The 25,149-nt window shown below is 37.2% G+C and overlaps 1 protein-coding gene across 1 annotated transcript; it reads left to right on the forward strand.

Annotated features, from left to right (window-relative positions):
- The first annotated feature begins 9,646 nt into the window (after positions 1–9,646).
- On the forward strand, positions 9,647–24,423 carry LOC132650765 (zinc finger protein 431-like). The gene is made up of 5 exons (XM_060376088.1): positions 9,647–9,751; positions 14,264–14,390; positions 14,592–14,652; positions 16,522–17,360; positions 24,356–24,423. The coding sequence occupies exons 1-5, from the start codon at positions 9,647–9,649 to the stop codon at positions 24,421–24,423; spliced, it is 1,200 nt and encodes a 399-aa protein (XP_060232071.1).
- Positions 24,424–25,149: the final 726 nt, after the last annotated feature.

Genomic DNA, 25,149 nt, shown 5'->3' on the forward strand with positions numbered 1-25,149 from the left:
TCTGTGTTGTTTTTCATTGCACATAGCTTTGGAATCAGCTTTCCTCTTAGAAATTCATAGAAATTTTCTTTGGATTCTGTTGAATTCATGTTGAAATAGAAAATAGCCATCATCTTAGTTTTTTTTAAATACATCATTCCATTGGTGTTGTTTAGTATAAAAAGGTAAATGATATCCTACATGACCATTTGTTTAGCAAACTGCAGTTAGTATATAAAATTGAAAGTGATATGAAATAATTTACACAGCCATAGAAAGATGACTTCAGAATAGAGTTTACGGACACAAAATACATTATTATGGTCATGAAAGCTATCCCACCAAGTATAATTTGAGAAGACAAAAAGTGAAAATAAAAAATGGTCCAGAATTGAACAATAAATTTGAATGTGATATGGGATCGTCTATTAGCATACAAAATAATCTCTTAATAGAAGAATTTGGGATTTCCCACAAATACAAACTAAAATTAGGTAACATTAAGTTGTGTTGTTATAGTTCATGTAAAACTGCAAATATTTAGTGTTTGTAATTTGATGCATTTGCAGATAATACCTACACCCACATCCTCTCATTACCAAAAACAACAAAATAAACCATGTTTTCACACATTCTCATTGTATCCAATGTTTATGTGTGCCTACATTGCATGGCGCTCTCATAAAACGACAGAATTTCTGTGGATCCCAACAGTCTTCTCAGTAATTTTTCATGTACTTTTATTGGTTTTAAGGAAGTATCTGAATTCTCATGCTTACTGAATTTATATTTGTGGTGGCACAACTTTTAAAATAAACTAATTCCTTATTTTTTGAAGTCACGCTTGATGCCTCAGAAGGACAGTATGATAAATGAATGAAAACCATATCAATGGTTAAAGGATTACACACTTATAAAAGACTTTCACAGTCAGTGCTCTATTATTGGTCATGAAACAGTGTATAATTACAGCGTAAGCAGTGTCAAATCAACAAACCTCTCTCTCTCTCTCTCTGATTTCACTCTTGCTGCATTCCTTTTTGTCCATTGGGTAGGAGACTTTCAGTTATCTTGTCTGCCTTAAAGTTCACAATAGAAAATGAAAGGCAGAAACAACACAACCTATCTGAATTTTTTAAACATATTTTTAGTTGGTATGTGGAGAAGGAAAATCAAGTATCAGGCTTTTTAGAGAAAAAGTTGTTATAGGAATAAAAAGCAAATGTGCTTTTATTGCATACTATAAAAATGCAGCAGGTGGTTTATTTTGATGGTATGAGAGCTTTCTGCCAATGAGTCATGCTGCATGAAGTGAAAATGAGTTTTAAGAAACAGACAGACTTGTTTTGTTTGGATTCAAATAATGACAACAAATTACAGTTGAATAAAAATGTAATAGTCTTAGACAAGTGACACTTTTCATAGTTTTGTTCTGATCAGCTACCCTGCCTTAGATGGTAACACTTTTATTTTTATTGGGAAACCATGTTCAGTTAGTATTTTAAAATATCAGTTTGTATATACTTAATGTATTATATAGTTAATGTGTAGTGTATAACATTATGTATTTATTTCTATTATTGTGAATATTATACAAACTTTGTTTTTTGGTTTTTTTTTAAAGATTTTATTGATTTAATTAATGTTCTGTCTGTATGTGTGCCTGCATGCCAGAAGAGGGCAACAGATCTCAGTATAGATAGTTGTGATAAATGTGGTTGCTGAGAATTGAACTCAGGACCTCTGAAGGAACAGAGTGTTCTTATCTGCCGAGTTATCTCTCCAGCTTCAATCTTTGGTTTTTATTATAGAGATGAAAGAGTACTCTTTTGGAATTAAGTGAGCAGAGACCCTTGTAATTCCACATAACAACAGAAAATTACCTTTTTTTTACCTTCATGATATATATTTCACATTGGTGAGAGCAAAATTTCTGATTTCACAGATCTAGATTGGACTAAAGAATAAGCTTGTTAAATTCCTGAGTGATGCTTTCCCTCTATGCACACAGAACAATAACTGTATGTCATGGTTGTGTTTTCCTCGTCTTCACTATTTCACTTCTCTTTGATTGCTTCTCTTCTTTGCATTTTTAGGTAGGAAAAGTGATTTAATGCTTTTTAATTGAAAAGGATTATTCCTTCATATAATATAGTCTGACCACTGTTTTCCCTCCCTCTACTTCTCCCACTTCCGGCATACTCCTTTCTTCCCCAGATCCACTCCCTCACCTCTGCATCCTTTTCAGAAAAGAACAGGCTTCCAAAATAGGACTGCCAAACAAGACCAAACAAGATACAAAAAAGAGAAGACAAACAGACCTCACACTGAGGATGGAAATGGAACCTAATAGGGGAAAAAGAATCTCAAGAGCAGGTGCGAGTCAAAGCTACACTTGTTCCTAATGTTAGGAGTCCCACAGAAGTAGTGAGCTAAAAGCCATGACATCTCAGCAGAGGACCTGGTGCTGACATATGCATACAAATGCTTGCCACCACTCAAGCAAGTTTGGTGCCACCATGCCCCCTTTACATCTTGCAAGCAGTACAGATTTTAGGTGGAAGGGTTTTTATCCTGGGTTCGTGTCTAGGTTTCTCTTTCTGTAGCCTGTACAATACTCTCACCCCAAAGAGAATAAAACATAAGGAAGAAGTCTTTCAGCCTGCATTTGGTCCACCTCTCAACCTTCAAAGCACTGTGTGTGAGCTCTCCTCCCCAGTTGGCCCTGTTATTTTTCAGAGAGCAAGGCTCTGCCTAACATGAGCCTGGGCTTTTAGGCATCTCCATACGACCTTCTGGGACAACAACCCAGTTGCTTGAGAAAATACAATGTTGGGTGTATTTCTTTGCCCTCCAACCAGCAGCGGAGGAGTTATCCCCTTCTCCAACACCCTTGTCAGTATGAGTGAGCTGTCTCTTGTCCTGTTAAACTTCACCATTCTGATGTGTAAAATTAAAGCTCAAAGTCATTTCATTTGCATTTCCTTAAATGCTAAGGATGCTGAACCACTGTTTCTCAGCCATCTGAGATTCTCCTGTTGAGAATTCTCTGTTGAGATCTACAATCTGTTTATTTTATTTTATTTATTTTATTTTTTAATATTATTTATAGTTTATCAACTTTTTATCTCAGCTGTAGCCTGCTCCCTCATTCCCTTCCAATCCCACCATCCCTCATCTCCTCCATGCACCTTTCCAAGTCCACCAATAAAGGAGGTCTTCCTCCCCTTCCATCTGACCTTAGCTTATCAGGTATCTTAAGTACTGGCTGCAATGTCCACCTTTGAGGTCCAGCAAGGCTGCTCCTCCCTCAGGGGGTGTGTGGGGGGTGTTCAAAGAGCCAGCCATTGAGTTCATGTCAGAAATAGTCCCTGTACTCTTTACTAGAGAACACACTTGGATACTAAGCTACCATGGGCTCCATCTGAGCAGGGGTTCTTGGTTAGATCCATACATGGTCCTTGATTGGAGATACAGTCTCATAAAAGACCCCTGTGCCCAGATGTATTTGGTCCTTGTGATCAAATCTCCAGGTAATACTCTCTCTTTTTTTCATATGATTCCTTGTCCTCAGAGGACCAGACCCACAGTGCAAGTGATGCTCAGCACAGAACTCACTGCCTTGGAAGATGTTTTTCTAAAGAAATAAAATAAAATTTCTTAAGCATAAGAATAAAAGCTCTGATCTAAGGTCTGTGAGGATGGCAACAATGTCTGATTTAATGACTGTGCATGCAGATACACACAGATAATAATAATCAGAGGTCCCTTCATCCACCCTCTCAGAAATCTCATAAAAAGTTAATTACATAAGAAACCCTCCCTTAAACAAATACTTAAAAGCCTAAGGTCTTGCCAGCCATGCTTGGGCAAGCCTATAATCTAGGCACATGAAAGGCAGACACAGGCTTTTCTCTGTAGGTTCAATGTTGGCCTGGTTGACAAAGAGAGTCCAACACAGACAGGCCTACATAATGAAACTCAGTCTTAAAAAATAAAACAAAAAATCTGAGACGGATCTGGTGGCACAGGCCTTGAATCCCAGTCCTCTGGCAGGAAGAAGATGGCCAGTCTCTGTGAGTTCAAGGTCAGCCTAGTCTACAGATCTAGTCCAAGACAGCGAAGGCTAAAATAGAATCCCTGTCTCAAAATATCAAATCATAATATATATATCTCTCTCTCTGTGTGTGTGTGTGTGTGTGTGTGTGTGTGTATTAGCTGTATACATACACAGAGAAATTTATTCTGTCAGTTCCTTTTATGCGTAGAGCCTTCACTAGTACAGCTTTCTGTTTTCTTCATCTTCCCATTGAAGAATTTTTACCTGATACTAGTACTCCAATGTGTCAGGTTTTTCCTTCTTTCTTTTCTCCTGTGTTGTCTCTTATCTTCCAGGAAAAAAGTGGCTGCAGTTTACCTAACCCCAGCATGAATTCACAGAACAAAAATCTCCTTGCATTTTCTAAAATCTCTCTCTAAATTTTAATACTCTTAGCACCCTTCCACCTGTGGGACAGACTGTTCATTCTGCTACAGGTTGAATAACAGTTGTGCAATATCCACCTTGATTCCAGCAGGAAGAGGGATATTGCATCCTGAGTGCTGGAAGACATAGGGTAAGCTAGGGGAGGACAGACACAAATGATGATGAAATGCAAATCTCTGTAGATCTGAAGATTTGGTACTTAAAGGAAAGCCTGAGCCATAGATCATTAAGCCTTGTCCCTTCAGTACAGTCTAAACCTAAGGGAGGTGCTCATGTCACTCTAGACTCACTGGCCAATCAGGATCTTCCATCGCTCCATTTGAGGAAAAGGCTGGTTCTTCCTGGCACCATGGTGCATGTTCTCTCTATAGCTGAGCTGAATTGAATGGCTGGTGGGCTCTGTTATGAGCGCAGCTGCTGTGTGCTGTGAGGGGATTTCAGACAATTTCCAAAGATGCAACGTCGTGAGTTTGTCGTCAGTGCCCCCATCCTGGTGGAACAGGAGGCTGAACAACAGGAGCTGCTGTGTAGGGTCTTTCATTAGGCTGGGTGAGAACCAGCAGCCAGAATCAGCCATGGGAGATGTTCCTTTTCCTAGTCCTGAACAGAGCAGAGCATCTGAATATCTTGACTATATTGGTTGGGAGCAGAGAAAACTCATTTCCGGAAGAGAAGGTTAAAATGAAATCTTTATTTTCTGAGCTCAGGGAGGCAGTCAGTTCAGGATCTGAACGGTGACCCAGATTAAGCTTTATTGTATATTTAAAGAGTTAAATCCACAAGGGGAGGGCCCCTTGGTGAGTCCTGGGGTCATCCAATCAAATTTTAACATTGTGGGTTAGGCAAGGGAGTTTCTGTTGGAGGCTGTGTTGATCCAGGTCACTGGGCTCAAGGTCTTTAACTGTTTTCCAAGACATTTGGTCTGGATTCCAAGGCCCTTCATTTATATCCCTTGACATGTGTTCTGGAGCTCAAGGTGATAAGGAAACAAAGACATGAGTGCTCTGTCCGTAATAAGGCAGGGCTTTGTAAGTGATATATTTTTGCAATTTAGGCACATTGGTTAAGGGAACAGCAAGTTTCACCACTTAACTGACAATTAGGAAAATGTTTCAAGGGGTTGAGTGGGAGATGGCGTTGCAAGCTTGGGAATGTGTAGTTAGTTTAATCTTGCTAGTAAAATGGAAGAGCTGCTTAGAGAGGGCTGGGGCTCTGGAGGCTGCCTCCTTACACAATATGGGAGTATTTCACAAAGTATTTGCAGCAGGTGCTTGATCATAGAAATGTCCTTGGTAGTGTGAAAACTCAGAGAGGCCTAGATTCTAGTATCTATTACAAGTTCTGACCTTGGCATTTAACATTCATGTATAAGATTCCTTTGTAGTTAATTTTGTGGAGGTTGTAAATAACATGTGTTGAGTAGCACTTCATTATAAAGCTGTGATGTAAATGAGTAGAATTGTTGATGTAAGTGATTTGCCAATATTTAGGTGACAGGAAATCACACCACATAGAATTTAGCAAAGGGCTAAGTAGATAAGTACTATGCCAAGCAGGCCTGTTAGAGATTAGGATGCTAGAAAACACATATTTGCTCAAGTGAATAGTCAACAAATTTGTCTCCAGCCATAACCAAGAATTCAGCCCTGATTCATGCCAACCATTGGCCCATCTCCATGTCAAAGCATCTAACAACTTGTTTAATTGCCATTACATACTCACAGCCAACATTAAATGCTACACCCTCTCCAGTGTCGTCTGTGTAGCATATCAATAGATTGTGCTACTAGGTGGGAGATAACTTTTCTTCGGAAATATTCTTCCTGGAGGTCCCTAGCAAGAACCCTAACATGGCCATCTAAGCCAAAAAGACATATTCTGAAAGTCCCACGCTTATGCAGTTGCAAGATTGGATCGATGAGCCTTTTTGCTGTTTCTCTATGATTCCTGGAACAGCACAATTATTTATTCAAGAAAACATTACTAATAGATTACTAAAAGCTTTAGAAAATAAGAGTAGAAGGAAAATAAAATTTTAGGAGAGGTAATAAATCAGATTCAGCATCAGGAATTGCTTTTGGAAAAACCAAACATAGGTAGTAAAACGACAAGAATTTTAGGGCTTTCTAAAGAAAATGTTTAATCAGGATGTGTTAGGATAAATGCTCTGGATATTCCCACTGCAGTAAAACTACTATAACATCATTACCTAACACAGGTGTTTATGATGAGGCAAAAAGAAGATAGGCAAACATAGGAGGTCAGAGAGTTTTATATTGTACTATGAGTTTTGTGGATAGGCTAGCTCCAGCATCTTATCTCTAAGGAAAGATTTTAAACCTTTAGCAAGACAAACAGGAGGAATTCCCCTCCGTGCTTAACTCTAGGGGGGTTGTAAATCTTTAGCCAACTTGGTTCAGAGAGCAATGATAGCCCCTGGCCTTCCACTCACTATTTAGTAGCAGTAAACTGCGTAAACACCACTAGTTTAAGGTTTTGTATTTGCTGTGATTAAAAGCTTTTAGGCCAAGATTTTTTGTAGACACTGCTTCTACCAGGTTATTCTTTCAGTTAAAATGTAAACTTTATATTGTTGGTAAAAAGTCTGAATGCTCTGGGAAATATGTCAACTTCAGGTGCTTCTCTATGTAATCACTATATAAGTGTTGGCTTGACTTTAGTAAAGTGAAGTAGATCCAAACCAACACTACCTGGTGTGGTCTCTGTCATTTCGCCTACCTATGTCTAACCTGATATCTGAACGCCTAATTCTCCCATGGGTGAGGGACTCCCAACTGGGTCAGCCTGGGGCAATTAAAGACTGGTGAACCATAAACTTGCAGTTTTTTTCTTGAAAACCAAAAGCATATCTCTGTCATATGTGGAAGACATCTAGTGAAAACCAATTGAACAGGGAAAGCCCTATTGTGTTGAGGGATGCCATTATCAAATAAAGCTTTCCCCAAGAGCCTCATGTATGTAGAATCACGTAACTTCTTCTCAAAGTCCTCAAATATGCTTGGCAGTGCCAGTACAACCTGTGGCCTAGGCTTTGGGAGATTGCCCCCAGATTCTGAGGTATTTAAAATAAAGCAGTGGTTTGTTGTTGTTGTTGTTGTTGTTGTTTTTCTAAAACCAGCAATAGGGTGATCTGCATGGTCAGGGCATTTAAAGAGGGCTTGCCTCTGATTCTGAGAACCCAGCTCTATGCAACACATGGAGATACCCTCATCAGTTCCAAAGTCACTGTGGTCTTGGTAAATCATGTTCTTGAGATCCTGTGTTCCCCTTGTGCAGTGTTGTTTTATTAGACTCCTCATGGTTTTATGCCATTGTACGAGTGTTTCTGATCAACTCATAGATATTTCTCATTTCCTTCCATTTTTCCCCAAGAAGTAGTGTGCAATATGCTATACTTATTAAGAAGCTTACTTAGGATAAGACATAGCTTATGCAAAACTTTCCCATCCTAGCTTTTACATTTTCTTCCTTCTACTTTTCTGAACATTTGAAACCTCTGAGACTTCTCACTTATACCATGTCACCGAGTAATGACCTGCTGTATTAGGAGAGTGGAGTACATAAATCATTCTAGGAATATGTTTGTTGTGTAAATCTCCCAAGTGGCTCAGTGGCTACTTAAACTCTGCAATCTGTATTGAAATTGTTTCATATATAACCTGGAGCATAGTAGAGACTTAAGGAGGACTGCATGTATGGAGTACAAAATCAGTTTTAGGCTATCTTCTCTTATAGCATTAACTAGAACTAGATACATGGTACTATTAAAGAAAACTTTTTTAATTAACCATTTAATTGTGTGTGGCATACGTTCTTCCTGGTGGTAGATATTAATTCTAGAATAGCTGCATCTTCATTCTTTTAGAAAAATATTTAAGATGAGTGTGGTTGTCTTAAGTCACATTGATCAAAATCTATTGTTCTCCAGGTGCATGGCTTTGCTTTCCTCTTGCTTAAAATTCCTAAATTCTCAAGTTAAAGGCTATACACAGCAGAGTTTTAAAAATTACTCATTTGAGACATATCATGATTTGTCTATTGTGTGTGCAGTAGGAAGGCAGCTTGAAAAAAATGAAGGTCAGGTTTCTGGAAGTTTTAAACCTTGTTTCCTTATTCAGTTGTTTTGTGATAAATGTTACAAGTTTAAAAATAGGGTACAAAATGGTGTCAAGGAAGAAATGTGGATCAGACTTCAGCAATATTTGATTATCATACTTTTTCCTTTCTACTAAGAGGAACCACAGTGATGTGAATTAAGGAACTCAATTCCAGGGTTAAAAGGAGTTTCTGAGTTGCAGAGATGTCTCAAGTATACATGGTATTAGATGTCTCAAGTGTACATGCTGTTATGCAGTTACACAGTACAGATTTCATGTCTTGTGCTGGAATACATGTGGCAAGAACGAGACATAAAATTATTATTTCACATTGTTTTGTTTATGGGAATCAGTAGGACTGGGTTTACCTTCAGTCACTAGGGGGCCATGAACTACAGCCCCATAGCCCACCTTTATGGTGACCTCCATTTACAGAGAGAGGTCTAGAGCATGGGGACTTTCTTTGAAAAAGAATCAGTTGTATCTAGAAGGTAATTTGAACAGTGTAGGGGTCACTTTGAGTTATTTTGTGGGAGTGGTGATGTTTTTGTTTATTTAATTTCTGTGTGTTTACAATCATAGGTAACATTGGCCTGTATCACATTTTTTTCTTGGTTGAGTTTCCTTAGGTATCTTGATGAAATCTTGACTATATTTTTGGGCTTATGTTCTTGTCATTTTTGCTTAATTCTTTCACAAAATTGTACACAATTTGCATTATTGTCATTGTAAAGTAAGTACAAAAGTCATATTTTGTCTCTGTGCTAAATACATCTTCATAATTCTGCTGAGAATTCTGAATTTTTTTCACATGGCAAATTCAGTTGGCAGCATGCCATCATAAAATGGCATCCAAAGAGCATGCATGGACTGGAGCTAGGCACCCTACACATATTTAGCTGATGGGCAGCTTTGTGTTCATGTCTGTCACCTAGCATTTGAAATGGGCACTATGGGTGACATGGACACAGTTGTCTGTTTATGAGTCACTTTGCCCTAGTTGGGCTGTGTTGTCTGGCCTCAGTGGAAGAAGATGCACTTATTTCGCATGCAACTTGACGTGATGAGTAGAGTTGGTGTGGGGAGGCTTCCCTTGCCTGAGAAGAAGGAGAGGAGGAGTAGGCGAAGTGGGTGGGAGGATGATACCTGGAAAAGAGGACTACGAGCTGTAAGAAGGATATAAAGTGAAAAAATAAATAAAGTGATGAGAAAATGGCTGGTTTCTATGAAAGTGAGAGACTGTGTTGACTCATGATTTTTATAGAAGGATAGTCAATTGAGGGTGGCAGTATCCTTAAGCAGGCAGCCCTTAGCTCGACAAGAAAGCTAGCTGAGCATGAGACGATGAAGAAACAAGAGAGCAAGGCAGGAAACAATATTTGCCATGGTTTTTGCTTAAGTTTTCTTGAAACTTCAGTTTCTATCCTAGGTTTCCAAAATGATGGACTGTGGTCTGACAGGACCAAACAAGTAAACTCATTCATGACTGGAGATGTTGGTGGTTAGGGTATTCAATCACAGCAACACAGTAGCAGGTTAGGAGAAAAAATATTATGCCTATGTATGTACCTACATAGGAAGTGGAGGTGATAGGATTTCAGTGGAAAATAGGCTCCATGAAAAATTAAGCTAGAGGTCATTTGTGTTGTAATTTGGCCTCAGATATTTCTTATCCTGCTCATGATCTAAAAAATTAAGTAAGGTAGAATTAAAAATTCGGGACTGATTTCTTAGATGGTGATGTTTGTTTTCAAACCTGGTTTGGATGTTAATAATTAGTCAAGGCTACATTTGAATTCTTGATTCTCATGTGTCAGCTTTCTGAGTACAAGTGCATGGATGGAAGATGTACCCCCAATGTGTTCTGTTTTGTCAGCATATTTTAACAATGTTAATATTAAAGTGCTCAATACAATTTATGTATGTATGTATGGTTTGAAGTTACATGCGTCTTTATGTCCTCATTTGTTACTATATGGCACATCATGCTGAAGGTCTGCCTTGTGAGAGAATTTTCTACAGGTTCTAGATAATGCAACAACAATGAAATTTATTTCAAAAAAAACATGTTGTATGTGTGTAATATTTTTCTTAGGCTGTGACATATATGAAGACGTGATGACACTTTTGGGGGTTCATTTTGAACATTCTAATTTGATGGTCACGGTCATGTTGCCAGTTTTCACTGCATTTTCAGAGAATGTATAAATATTATTTTTTTCTCTTTTATTTATTACTTTCATTTTATATCCCACTGATAGCCCCCTCCCTTATCCCCTCTCAAGCCTACTGTCCCTCTCTGAGTGTATTAATTTTTTAAGAAATTACTTTGTTTTTTGACTTCACATCCATAGGGTAATCCCTCCTTCCTCTCCTCTCAGCCCACCCTCATCCTTCTTTCTCCCCACCCTAAACTTCTTGTAGGCAGGGTAATTTTTGGATCATGATTTTTGTGATTCAGTTTTTGTTCCCTCTCTCCACTAGTCCTGTCTGCTAGCAGGTGGTTACTTCAGTTTCCATGTCTCTTTCCTCCGCCCCTCCATTAGGAGTCTCAGTGAGAGTCACACCAATATCCTCTCAGGAACCTTCCCTGTCAAATGACTCCAGCTTGTCAAAGAGATGCCCCTCTCAGTTTCCCTTCTTGTTCTCAGCCCTCTCACCTCCTACTACAATTCTCCCCACATCTGATGCCCACATTTGTTTCCCTCCCCATTTCAACTTCTGCCGAGTTCCCACTTCTGCTGTCTCTTCTGTTTTCTATTCTGAGCGACATTCTGGCAACCTACTATGGACCCTTCTTGTTTCTTAGCTTCTTCAGGTGGATGGATTGTAGTATTGTTATCCTGTACTATAGGTCTAATATCAGTTTATAAACTATGTGTTTCTATGTCTAGGTTAACTATCTCAGGATGATCTTTTCTAGTTCAATCCATTTGCCTGCAATTTCCATGATTTCTTATTTTTAATACCTGGGTAGTGTTCCATGTGTAAATGTACTAGAACTTCTTTATCCATTCCTTAGTTTCTGACTGTTATGAATAAAACAGGTCTGACCATAGTAGAACAAATGTCCTTGTTCTATAATGGGCCATCTTTTGAATATATTCCCTGGAGTGGTATAGCTGGGTATTGAGGTAGAACTCTTCCCAGCTTTCTGAGAATACACTAGATTGATTTCAGAGAAATTGAACAAGTTTACACTCCCATCAGCAGTGGAGGAAAGTTCCCTTTTCTCCACATCCTCACCAGAATATGTTGTTACTTGAATTTTTTATCTTAGTCATTTGAGTGGTGTAAGATGGAATCTTAGAGTCATTTTGATTTCCATTTGTGTGATGTCCAAGGATTTCAATCATTTTTAAGTGCTTCTATGCCTTTTGAGATTCCTCTCTTGTGGCTTCTCAGTTTAGCTCTGAACCCCATTTTTAAATTGGATTATTTGATTTGTTGGTGTTTAATATCCTAAGTTCTTTGTATATTTTTGATATTACCTTTCTGTCTGATGTAGGGTTGGTGTAGATATTTTCCCGAACTGTTGACTGCTGTTTGTTTGAGTGATAGTGTCCTTTGACTTATAGAAGCTTTTCAGTTTCTTGAGATCCCATTTATTAATTGTTGATCTTAGATCCTGTGCTGTTCTTGTTCTATTATCTCCTGTGTTAATGAGTTCCAAATTTTTCTCCACCTTGTCTTCTAAATGATTTAGAGTTTCTGGTTTTATGTCAAGGTCTTTGATCCCCTTGGACTTGAGTTTCTGCAGAGTGATACAAAGGGTCTATTTTCATTTTTCTACATGTAGACATATAGTTGTACCACCACCATTTGTTGAAGATGCTGTCTTTTTTTCCCATTGTATGATTTTATCTTTGTTGAAAGTAAAGTTCCAGTAGGAATGTGGGTTTATTTCTGTGTCCTTATTCCAATTTTACAGGATTGGTCTGCTATCAAGGGTATTTTATTTTTCCATATGAAGTTAATGTTTGCTTTTTCAAGGTCTGTAAAGAATTATGTTGGAATGTTTTTGGGAAATGGATTGAACCTGTGGACTGCATTTTTTTTAAAGAATGCTCTTTTACTATGTTAATTCTATATATCCATGATTTTGGGAGATCTTACCATCTTCTGGTATCTTCAGTTTCTTTCTTTAAATACTTGAAATTCTAGTCATAGAAGACTTTCACTTGCTTAGTTAGAGTTACAACAAAATATTTTATACTGTTTGTGGCTACTGTTCAGGGTGTTGTTTCCCAAATTTCATTCTCAGTCCAATTTTTTTCATTTGTGTACAGAAGGGCTAGTGAAATTTTAGTTTATTGTGTTCTCAGCCACTTTGTGGAAAGTGTATATCAACAGTAAGAATTCTCCAGTAGAATTTCTTGGGTCACCTATGTATTTAAAGTAAATCATCTTTCAATAGTGATACTTCTTTCTTTCTGCTTCGCATCTCATTGATAACCTTCAGTTGTCTTATTGCTCTAACTAGGAATTAAGGAATATATGAAAGAGATATAGAGAGGGTATGCATCCTTGTCCTGTACCTCATATGAGTGGAGTTTCTTAAAGTTTCTCTTCAAATAATTTGATGTTGAATATCAGCTTGCATTTTACTGCCTTTGTTATGTTATGTATGTGCCTGATTCCTTGTATGTCTGATTTCTCCAAGTCTTTTAACAGGAAGGAATGTTGTATTTTTGCAAAGGCTTTTTCTCATCTAATGAGATGATATTATTTTGATACTTTCAGTTTGTTTATATGGTGGATTACATTGATGGAACCATGAATGTTGAATCATCCCTATATCCCTGAGATGAAGCCTATTGGTTCATCATGTATATCTTTAATGCATTCTTGGATTTGGTTTTTTAGTATTTTATTGAGTATATTTGTGTTACAAATAGCTATGAGCTGTCATGTGGGTGCTGAGAATTTACTCTGGGTCCTCTGGAAGAGCAGTGTTCTTAATCACCGAGCCATACCTCCATCCCCCATGTTGCTTATTATTACCAACATTTACATTGCTAAAATTTTCATCTGTCCTTTGTAAGTGTTCAAAGATATATTTCATTTTAGCAAGATCATACTAATGTTACAGTTTAAAATGAGGCACTTCAGGTTTCTTGACATATATACTGAACTGGAAAGAATGTATAACTCTTTGTAGAAACTTGAGAAAGATTTTTAAGTTCTTTCTTTTTTGTTTGATCAATTTTTGCATAATATTCAGGGTCTTATTATGTACCTCTGAGTGTCCTGGAACTTATTGCATAAAGCAGGCTAGCATCTAGCTTTATGAGATAACCCTGCCTCTATCTCCTAAGTGATTTTGTGATTAAAGACATCAGAAAATACACCCAGCTTGTTCATTGTTTTTAGAGTCAGGAATCATTTATACTCTTTCTCTTATGTGGGCCTACTACTGTTGAATCTTTATGCTCTCTCTCTTTCTTAATTGGCATTTTTCTTGAAAGTATATATCCTTATTAAAGGATGCAGAAATTAGAGAGGTGAACCTCATTATACAGTTTCCTATTGAATGGAGCTAGGTATTTCATTAGAAACTGTGTGTCAGAAAATAAGCAGAAGAAACAACAGGATTCTGTGAAAATGTTGTAAATGAAGTATATGTTTTCAGTTTTCTAAGTATCATGCTTTCTGTTGTACACATGTATGGATATTTCAGAGTACATTGACCTACAATGATGTGCATGTGAACTTCACTCTAGAAGAGTGGGCTTTGCTGGATCCTTCCCAAAGGAGTCTCTACAAAGATGTGATGCTGGAGACGTACAGGAACCTCACTGCTATAGGTAGAACAATGAATTTTCTTTACTTTTTAATATATGGGGAAACTCTTTATTCATTATTGGTACGCTTCTGTAATTTCTTCTGAATGAAGAAAGGAGGGATGAAGAAGGAGGTCAATGGTTCTTTGATTGAACCAATATCATGACCTAAATTTAGCCTTATTTCCAATAATAAATCATACATTTTCTTTTACTCTATTTTAAGTTATAATTGGGAAGGTCATAATGTTGAAGAGCATTGTCAAAGTTCTAGAAGACATTCAAGGTAATTTTCATCTGTAAGCTGATGTGAATATGGTTCTGTGAAAATTTTAATATGTCCTGGAAGACATATTTGACAAAGAAGGAACAGTGTCAATGAGCTGCTTTAAGTGTATTTATTGAGGATTACTAACTTGTTACTAAACCATGTACCTTCATGTTAGGTATTTGATGTGTGTTTGCAAGGCACTCCTCTAACAAAGAATACAAGGAAATCATACCTTATGCAAGATCAATGTTTAAATCATAGACCTGTTAGCACTGTAAGGTACAATCTGCAATTTGTTTAATCTCCTATAACTAAGATATTGCCACAGGTATTCACATTAAATAGGTGATGAAAGTATGTCCAAAACATTATCCTCATAAACTAGTCCATAGTAAAGCTGGGATTACTCATGTACTTATAGTAATGTTGCTAAGTTTTGTGAGAAGTGCAGTTTTTTTTAGAGTCAAGAATATTGTGGAAAAACCATAATCCCTATAGCACATGTCTATGATGAACAAAAATCAAATGTGTAAATACAACATAAAACCATGTCATTTATTAATTTTCTTTTAATAGGTCTATTATATATCACACTGAATACAAGTCATATTAGTATAGGTTTATTGAAAGAAACAATGTACCACCCAGAACAAATAAAATATGTAGTATTCCCCATTTTGAGTAGATGTTTATAAGGTGATACCTATTATGCTTTACATGGGGTATTCAGAGATGCAAGCAGTACAAATAATGACACAGAGGCTTTTTTAATACTTTACAGCTTAGGCAATTTAGGCAGATTCTGAACCCTTTTTTCCCTAACTCAAATGAACCTAGCACAGTGTCCCAATACATGTCCAGCTGTACCTCTTTGTTCAATTCCATGTCCATCTGTTACCCTCAGTGCCCTGCTGGTGAATCGCCTGTCATTTGATTTCTTCTTCCCAGCAATCCTCTCTCAGAAGCTCTGGCCTCCATTTTGTGCCCTGCTATCAGTTGTCAGCTCTTTATTATTTACAAAAGATAAGTAAGGATGGACAAATATCTACAAAATATAGGGCAGGTGATGAGCCATAAAAAGAGCAATTCTGCAATCTGGTAAGCACTTAGCTCTCTGCTGACTCAACAATCAGCATTCTCTCACACACACTGACACATTTTCACACAATATACACCAACATCAATTAACTAGTCATTCAACTTCATTAGGAATTCTCACAAAATCACACTTCAGAAAATGTAGTTTTAAGAATATAAAATTCTTCTGCTTGTCACATTTATCTTTGCCAATTTACCATGGTGCACAGTATAGGGAAATTTATTAATCTAGCCACTGTGTTAAAGTTTTGAGGTCTTGCAGTTTTCTACAAATCTGTGGAAAAATATCTTATAGAAAAAAGTATGATATAAATGTGAGCCAGGTGAATATTTTTACCATCACAAGTATTTTCAAATATGCAAAACAACCGCTAGAGAAGGAGATCACCATGAAAGTAAAAATAATGATGAAAACTCAAAATGTAATTCCTATTTACCTTTAAACCAAAATGTAAAATTATGTGACATGGACAATTAGATTCATCAGTGTAATGAATGTGGTAAAGCTTTCATATGTGCTAATTATCTTTGCAGGTATGAAAACAGTCATAGTGGACACAACCCCCCTGAAGATACTCAATATGATGAAGTCTTTGCACATCACAGGAATTCCCACACATATGAAAGTATGCACACTGGTGCGGATCGCTATGAATCAAAACAATATGGTAACGCTTTTGCAAATAACAGTTATCTCCTAAGACATAAAAGGACACATATAGAGGAGAAACCCCATAAATGTAACCAGTGTGGTAAAGCCTTTGCACACAACAGTCATCTCCTAAGACATAAAAGAACTCACACTGGAGAGAAACCTTATGAATGTAACCAGTGTGATAAAGCCTTTGCACAGAGGAGTGCTCTCCTAGTACATAACAGAACTCACACTGGAGAAAAACCCCATGAATGTAACCAGTGTGGTAAAGCCTTTGCACATAGTAGTGATCTCTTAATACATAAAAGAACTCACACTGGAGAGAAACCTTATGAATGTATACAATGTGGAAAAGCCTTTGCATGTAATAGTAATCTTCAAATACACAAAAGAACTCACACGGGAGAGAAATCTTATGAATGCAATGAATGTGGTAAAGCGTTTTCAACTAACAGTAATCTCCATCTACATAAAAGAACTCACACGGGAGAGAAACCGCATGAATGTGACCAATGTGGTAAAGCCTTTGCACAGAGGAGTACTCTCCTCTCACATAACAGAACTCACACTGGAGAAAAACCCTATGAATGTAACCAGTGTGGTAAAGCCTTTGCATACAAGAATGTTTTCATAATTCATAAAAGAACTCACACTGGAGAGAAACCTTATGAATGTAACCAGTGTTGTAAAGCCTTTGCAGATAACAGTCATCTCTTAAGACATAAAAGAACGCACACTGGAGAGAAACCTTATGAATGTAACCAGTGTGGTAAAGCCTTTGCAGATAACAGTGTTCTTCTAATACATAAAAGAACTCACACTGGAGAGAAACCTTATAAATGTAACCAGTGTGGGAAAGCCTTTGCACGAAGGAGTGCTCTCCTATTACATAGCAGAACTCACACTGGAGAAAAACCCTATGAATGCAACCAATGTGGTAAAGCCTTTGCAGCTACCAGTAATCTCCTAGTACATAAAAGAACTCACACTAGAGAGAAACCTTATGAATGTAACCAATGTGGTAAAGGCTTTGCAGGTAAGAGTCATCTCTTAGTACATAAAAGAACCCATACTGGAGAGAAAACTTATGAACATAAATGATGTGGTAAAGCCTTTGCATGTAACAGTGATCTCCTAAGACCTAAAGGAACCCACACTGGAAAGAAACCTTTTGAACGTAACCAACGAGGTAAAGCCTTTGCACTGAACAGTCATCTGGTAGTCCAGAAAAGAACACATACTTGAGAGAAATCCTTTGAATTACCTAACGTGATAATGTGTATGCATTTCAGAGTAATTTCTGAAAACATAACTTACCCTGGAGAAAAAAAAAACACTTTATTAATGTAATCAGTATGGCATCTCCTTTGTACAACACAGTCATCTCTTAAGTATAAAAAATGCATGTTGCAGGAAATCTCTATGAATTTAACCAATATCATAAAGGCTTTTCATGTAAGAGTCATCTTGAACAAGAACACCTCATGCAGTGAAACCCTATTAATGTAACTAATGTGTCAAGCCTTTAAATGCCATAATAATATTCATGTACATTGGAGAGTACACACTGGAGAGAAACCAATGTGATAAAGCCTTTCGATGTAATATTATTGTCCTATAAGATAAAGAACACATACTGGGAAGAAGCCTTACAAATGTAACCAATGTGGTAAAACTTGCTCTTCAAAATCATCTTGAAATTCATGAAAGAATTCATATTGGACAGAAAGACTATGAGTGCATTTAACATGGTGAAGCTATTCCACATTTGTATACTCTTCATCATCATGAAAGAATTCCTACTCGAGAGAAACATTATAAATGTGTTAAATATGAGGGTTTTGTACATATCTACATTCTTCATTATCATAAGTTCATACTGGAGAGAAATTCTCAAAATATAAGAAATATGGTAAGGCCTTTGTATACTTTGGTCTGCTGAATCCAAAATAACTCAAACACTAGCTCAATGCAAATAACAAAAATTTATTGTCACCAGTAACTACTTAATGATTAGTAACATAGCACTCTTGGGAACTGATCTGTGATACATATCCACCCAGTGAACCAGAAAGTTATAGAGGTTCTGAGCTTGAAAATCATAATATATGTGCTGTTTTACAACTAATTTTTTAATCAGTCATGATTTAGGGATATGGGATTTGTTTATGTCATTGAAGGTGTCACCTGATGTAAAATGTCACTCTAAAATTTAGTGGAGGCTGGTACCTAAAAAGCAATAAATAGGTATTAATTTTTTTACCATGTTCCAACATGCAAATTAATTTTGCATGTTTTGCATGTCAAAGTCAACTTGAAAGTCAAAGTCTATAAAGGGATAGTAGAGAGAAACCTTACACATGTAAGCAATGTGATAAAACCTTTTCTTAATGCAATTATCTCCACATACATAGAAGAACACATACTGCACTAAGACCCTCTGGATAAGCAATGTGGTAAATCCTTTTCATGGAGTTGTCTTTGAAATCAGAAGAAAAAGTCATGCTCCAGAGAAACCTTATGAACGTAGTCAGTATGGTACACTTTTGCACTTCATTGTACCAGTATAGAAGAGTAAAAGTTTTGGTGTGTGAGCAACCTCTTAAAGCCTTTGCATATCACAGTAGTCTTTGAGAACCTGAAAGAACTCATTCTCAAGAAAATCTGTTAGGATAAAAGATTTGTGAAGGTCTTTGATCAACTAACTTGCATTCAATTACAGGAGATTATTTGGGAGGAAAATTCTAACAAGTGTCAACAATGTATTCATGCATTATGACATTGCATCCTTCTTTTGTTTCCAATTAAAAGTCAATATGGAAAAAAGGCCTAGGAATTTAAACCGTAAGGTAACCTTCATAGATTTCTCAATTCTCTTCAATTACTTGAAATAAATCATTCAGTTATAAAATTTATGTGTGTGTATTAGTGCTATTTCTGTAACAAAACACAATGTCAACTTCCAAATGTGTTGGTTTTGCCTTACGGTTCCAGTGGGATATGGGATCTCTATGAAATGGGAATCACAAGTGTCATACATGGTCGCTAAAGCAGGAAGCTCAGAGCTCACATCCTCAACCTGCAGCATGTAGCAGAGAGTGGGAATTACAGATGCTATGCAGTTGAAACTATCAATCCCACGCCAAGTAACATACTTCTTCAAGAGGGCTGCTTTTCCTGTTCACAAATGATTCCAACAATGAGGATTCATTTCTCTGACTTCAAAACTACATGTTTGATTTCTATTACATGAAGGACTTTATGAAGAAAAACTCTGTAGAAACTGGTAGATGCCTCAACACCTGAGTTCCAGGAATGAATGCCTACACAACACACTCATGAGTAAACATATTAGTTTAAGAATTTGCTTTAATTTCTGTTATGTGATCTCAGTATGTCTTTTTGAGTTTATGTTCCTGTCCATTCTGGTTTCCATGAAGAACAGACCTTATGAACTTCTTGTAACAGGAATTATAGAACATTGTAAAAACCTGACCTAGGTTCTGGGAATGAACTTCACTGCCAATCCATGTCTCTAGTACTGTAAATATCTTAAATCTTTATATATCTTGAGATCGAGAAGTAGAAAAGAACTCATAGAAGAGAGCGACCCTATTTGTATATAAGATTTGATAACTTTGGATTTAGTAAATGTATTCAATTTTGAGAAAATAAACTTTTAAATTTGTTTTAAACTTTTTAAATTTGTTTTTTTTTTGGAGGAAGTAAATGATTTACCATGTTCGCTTAAATGTAATGGAGGAGATCACCAACAGTGGTTATAGTCAGTAATTTGAGACATTGGAGTAGGTATTAAAGTTTTTTGTATGTGTAGCAAATCCATTCAAAGAAGTTTATTAGGTTGTTCTGGTATTCTTTCTGTGGCGGCTGTTCATGTTCTAATGCATTTACTTCATGATAGGTATTTTTCTGCTGGAATGTATAGAATGGGATCTCCATCATCATCTATGTGGTCCATTGCTTATTTCTGTCAGGTAGTGTGTGATCATAGTTTTCAAGGAAGGGTCTCTGAGAAAGCGTGGTACTTTTTTAATGTTTTCATAAATTCCTTTGCTTTCAGCCTTGCTTAAATGTCAGTAATTAATTAATGTTAAAATGTTCAATAGTATGTGTTTATGTATGTACATATTGTTTGATGTCCCATGTTTCTTTATGTTCCCATATTTACTATATGTCACATCTTGAAGAACTGCCTTCTAAGAGAATTATCTAGAGATATTAGATAATGTAACAGAAACGAGATTTATTTCAAAAAAAGCATGTTATGTGTCCGTAATGTAAGTAAGGGATCTTAGGTCATGGCAGATATATGAAGGGTGTGTGACACTGGGGATTATTTTTGTCATTGTTACACGATCTTCAAGGTTACTTTGCCAGTTTTACATACCACAAACTTTCCCCCTGAACTCATTGGTACTCAAACTTAGTTGAAACAGTATATTCATACAATATTATCTTCTATTCAGATTATAAACAAATTGTCATCTGAGGATGGAAGAAAATGATGTTATTTGAATAATAAATGCTCTTAACAAATGAAAATAATTTACTGATTTCCTGGTTTGAAATGTGTTACTTCATTCTTAGGAGTAAATACTTGTTCTTAACACTTTCTCAGAACTATAAGTGAATGTCAGAGAACTGTCTTAGTAGGTAAAGTTGGTTGTTGCTAACCTTGATGATTTGAGCTCAACCTCTGGGTAGCAATTATCACTCCTACATTTTTTTTAATATTTGCATAAATATTAAAAAATTTATACTTTTTAATTATAAATTTTACAGTTTGCTGCTGTATATGCAAACTCACACACTAGCACATACATAATTTTTTTCAACCTAAATGAGGGCCATTTTGGTCACCGGCTAAGACTCTTTGGGTTCCATTTTGAGAACTCACATATGGGATGTAGATAATAAATAACAAGTTGTCCTCTCACTGGCACATATATACCGTAGCATAGTTGTATACACACAAACATTTTTAAATAGATAATATTAAAGCAAAAAAACACTTATTGATGGCAGAAATGTTTTTCAGGTGTAAATAATTGTAGCATTTGAAGATTTAGTACTGTTCATTAAAAGAAAAATGGTTCCTTTGTACATCTTATTTTATAATTTTGTTCCTTGATTCAAGGATAGGTCATTTTATAAACATATCTCCACTTGGCTCAGAAGTGCATCCCTGTAATTCTAGACCTGGGAGTCCATGGTAGGCTAATCTCTCTGAGATTGTGGTCAGCTTGGTCCACAGAGTGAATTCTTTTGTTTGCTTGTTTGTTTGTTTTTCAGACAGAATTTTCTTGTGTAGCCTTGGCTGTCCTGTTCTCAATTTGTAGACTGGGTTGGCAGCAAATTTGGGCCTCATTCTTCCTGAGTGCTGTTATTATTGGTGTGTGCCGCCATGCCAATATCCACAGATCAAATTCTAAAATATTCATTGCTATGTGGAAGTATCATGTATCAAAATGATTTAAAAAATAAACAGTGTATTGCAATTTATAGGTTTGTTTCCCCTCAAGGATACTGTCCACAGTGCTGACAGATGTATTTTTGAATTGAAGTTTTCTGAACTGGTGCTCTCTGTCCTTTGTATAAGTGGGAAATGTTGCATTAAAACATCAATCTGATAGATCAGAAATCATGATTACTAAAAGGCATTACCTCCTGAGCATCTACTTTAGTGGAGTCATTTACTTGATTTTCAGGTAAGAAATTGTGGTCCAAAATAAAAATTCCAAAGGCATTTCTGTCCATCATTCTTTGAAATTGCATATATTTCAGCATGATTTTGTGCAAAGAGTGCCCTTAAAGCTCTGATTTTACATTGTGATTACATTCAGAATAGGATTTAATTTAGCATAGATATTATTTAGCATGGCTCAGAGTAGTTGAACCCACATTTGGTCCTATCCATATTCCCAAAGTGAAATCCCAGTGCTTGCTTTGTTGAAGAAAACCATTGCTTTGGAAATGGCTCACATGCTCTTATTGCCTGCCCCAGCAAAAAAACTCTTTCTCAGTTCTTCTGCATTGCCTAGTGTGTTGGCTAGTCTAGGCAGTCATTTTTACTATATCTGGACCTACGGCAAACACAAAGAGTTGGGTACTGTGGGGAATTTTTCATACTCACATCTTTTGAAGTGGAAAAATCCTTCTTTAATCTGAGTGTTTTAAGGTGATAAAATTCACCTTTAATCTCATCCACAGCTGTGTCTAGTCTGATTATATCCTGTCTATGTAAAGGACATTGAAAGTATTAGCTTTTTCTCTTTTTCTGCTTGCCCTACCTCTGGCTACCAAGTTCATTTTTTTTTTGCTACTCCTTGGAATTCTGTTATATACTGAAGACCATCTGAGATATTCAGCTACCTGCACTGAATAACTATTTGCTTCTTCAACTTTCCATTGATAGTCAGCCATTGTTTGGACTAGTTGGACTACAGCTTGTGAGATATTTGAATGAATAAACTTTCTATATACAGAGAGATTTATTCTATGAGTTCTGTTCATCTATGGAACGTTGAAGGATATATATGTGTATATCTGTTTCGTTTTCCATTCCTCACTGAAGAAGATGTTCAGGCTAACAATAATGAACTTCAGTGTTTATCATTACTTTCTTGCTATTCTGTTAGGTTTGTCTCATGCCTACCATTTAAAAAGTAGCTGCAGTTTACCTGAACCCAACATAAGAAAAAACTCAAACCCTTGTTTCCTAAACTCTCTTTCTGTAATTGTGGGACAGACTGATAACTCCACTTCAATTTCATTATACTAGTTATCCACCTTGATTACAGTAAGAAGAAGGGGAAGGAAGTATTCGTGGGTGACCTGGAAAAGTTTTGTCCTTGGATAGGAAGCCTGAACCAAGAACCAATATGCTATGTACCTTAAGCACATTCTAACCCTAACAGAGGTGTTTATATCACTCAAGATTAAAGGGCCAATCAGGGCCTCCATGCAGAAGAGAAGGCAGGCCCTTCTAGAGGCAGCACTCTAGGTTCTGCTCTGTTTCTGAGCAGGCTTGAAAGCCCCAGTGTTCTGAGATTTGAGAGTGGACACCACAGATTTTGAGGCAAGCTCGAGGATATTCCAAAGGCCCCAAATGGTGATAGGAGGGTCATTGTTCACAGATGGGAGGCACAGGATGGTGTGCATCACTAGGTAGAGTAGTGGGTACTCCCTGGACTGGATGGAAAGACAAACAGGAAGGCTATTAGATAAGGCACCAAATGTTATTGAATTACAAATCTCTGCATACCTAGAAACGTTTTGTCCCTGTAAAGGATAACCTGAATCAGGAACCAATAGGCTATGTACCTTCAGAATATTCTAACCCTAACAAAAGTGTTCATATCACTCAAGACAAATTGGCCAATCAGGGCCTTGAGGTAGACTTGACTGTCAGGATAAGAGGCAGGTTCTTCAGGGAGTTATGCTGGAGGTTTTGTTCTGTAGCTGACCAGCTTAAATGATTCCATGTGAAGTGCTCTGAGCACTGCTGCTAGGTGTTGTGAGGGAAGTTCAAGCAAGTTCCAAAGTCCCAGCATGGTGAGTGGAGTGTCACTGCCCATAAATGGTAGGAGTAGGCCACTGAGCAGGGCTGATTGAAATGATGGTCCCTGCCTGGTGGGACAGGTGGGAAGATAGATAGAAGACAGACACATTTGCTACTGAAATGCACATCTCTGCAGGTCTGGAAAAGGCATGGGCATGAATGGCTAACTGGGACTGGGACTATTATGCTGTATATCTTCGTCAGGCACTAACCCTAAGGGAAGGGCTCATGTCACTCACGACACTCTGTCCAATCAGTGTCTCCAGGGAGACTTGCCTGTCAAGCCAGAAGGCAAGTTTCATTTACTGCTCATTAATTTTAAATCGATGACGACTGTTTTTGTTAATTGTTGTTACTGTTTGACTTTGATTAAAAATTGGCAGCAAGAGTTCTCAGCAATGAGGTAGGGATCTACACTGGACTTGAATGTGGAAATGAATGTGCCTTTTAAGAGGAACAGGGAGAGCTCCTGGAGAATGGAAAATCATACAGAAAAAAATATTTCTCAGACTAGGACCCTGTCTGCCCTTAGCTGGGAAGGCCTCAGCTGTCTGAGTTACTTGATCTCTGATTCCCAAGAAGAGGAGCTCACTGCTAGTGTCCTGATGTCCAGCTGGATTGTCCAAGTTAATAAGAGACTCTGGCTAGCCCTAATAATCAGGAACACCAGTAGGAGGTAGTGTGCAAATTCTTTCCCAAATTCTCCTCTAATGCAGGTATTGGGAGGAGGGAGGCTACAAACCACACTATTTTATGTGTGTAAAGTGTGCTCTCCACAGGCCAGTATGAACAAGTCTACTGAACTACATATAAGAGTCTATTGGGAATGAGATGGACCTGGGAAGGAGGGAGGCTACAAATCACACTATTTTATGTGTGTAAAGTGTGCTCTCCACAGGCCAGTATGAACAAGTCTACTGAACTACATATAAGAGTCTATTGGGAATGAGATGGACCTGGGTCATACTGTGGTTTTGTTGGTCTACGTGGTGAGATGGGCAGAAGCCCTTGTTGTCTGACTCTTCTAGTGTGTGGTTTCCCTGGGGACATGGAGGCTCTACAGCCATGGCAGTGGAAAGTTGCGGTTGTTATACTAGTACTGTCAGTATGCACACACAGTCATTGCTTCTGCTGTACAATAGAAAGACAGATTAGAAAACAGAATATCTGGTTCCTA

Source organism: Meriones unguiculatus, assembly GCF_030254825.1.
Source record: "Meriones unguiculatus strain TT.TT164.6M chromosome 13 unlocalized genomic scaffold, Bangor_MerUng_6.1 Chr13_unordered_Scaffold_33, whole genome shotgun sequence".
NCBI lineage: Eukaryota > Metazoa > Chordata > Mammalia > Rodentia > Muridae > Meriones > Meriones unguiculatus.

What these genes read in the sequence shown, in the direction of transcription:
- LOC132650765 (XM_060376088.1), top strand. Translation starts at nt 9,647, where the DNA reads ATGAGTAGAGTTGGTGTGGGGAGGCTTCCCTTGCCTGAGAAGAAGGAG. An exon ending in GGAAAAGAGGACTACGAGCT is followed by an intron (nt 9,752 to 14,263) that starts GTAAGAAGGATA and finishes TGGATATTTCAG; the next exon opens with AGTACATTGACCTACAATGA. An exon ending in AGTTCTAGAAGACATTCAAG is followed by an intron (nt 14,653 to 16,521) that starts GTAATTTTCATC and finishes TCATCTCCTAAG; the next exon opens with ACATAAAAGAACTCACACTG.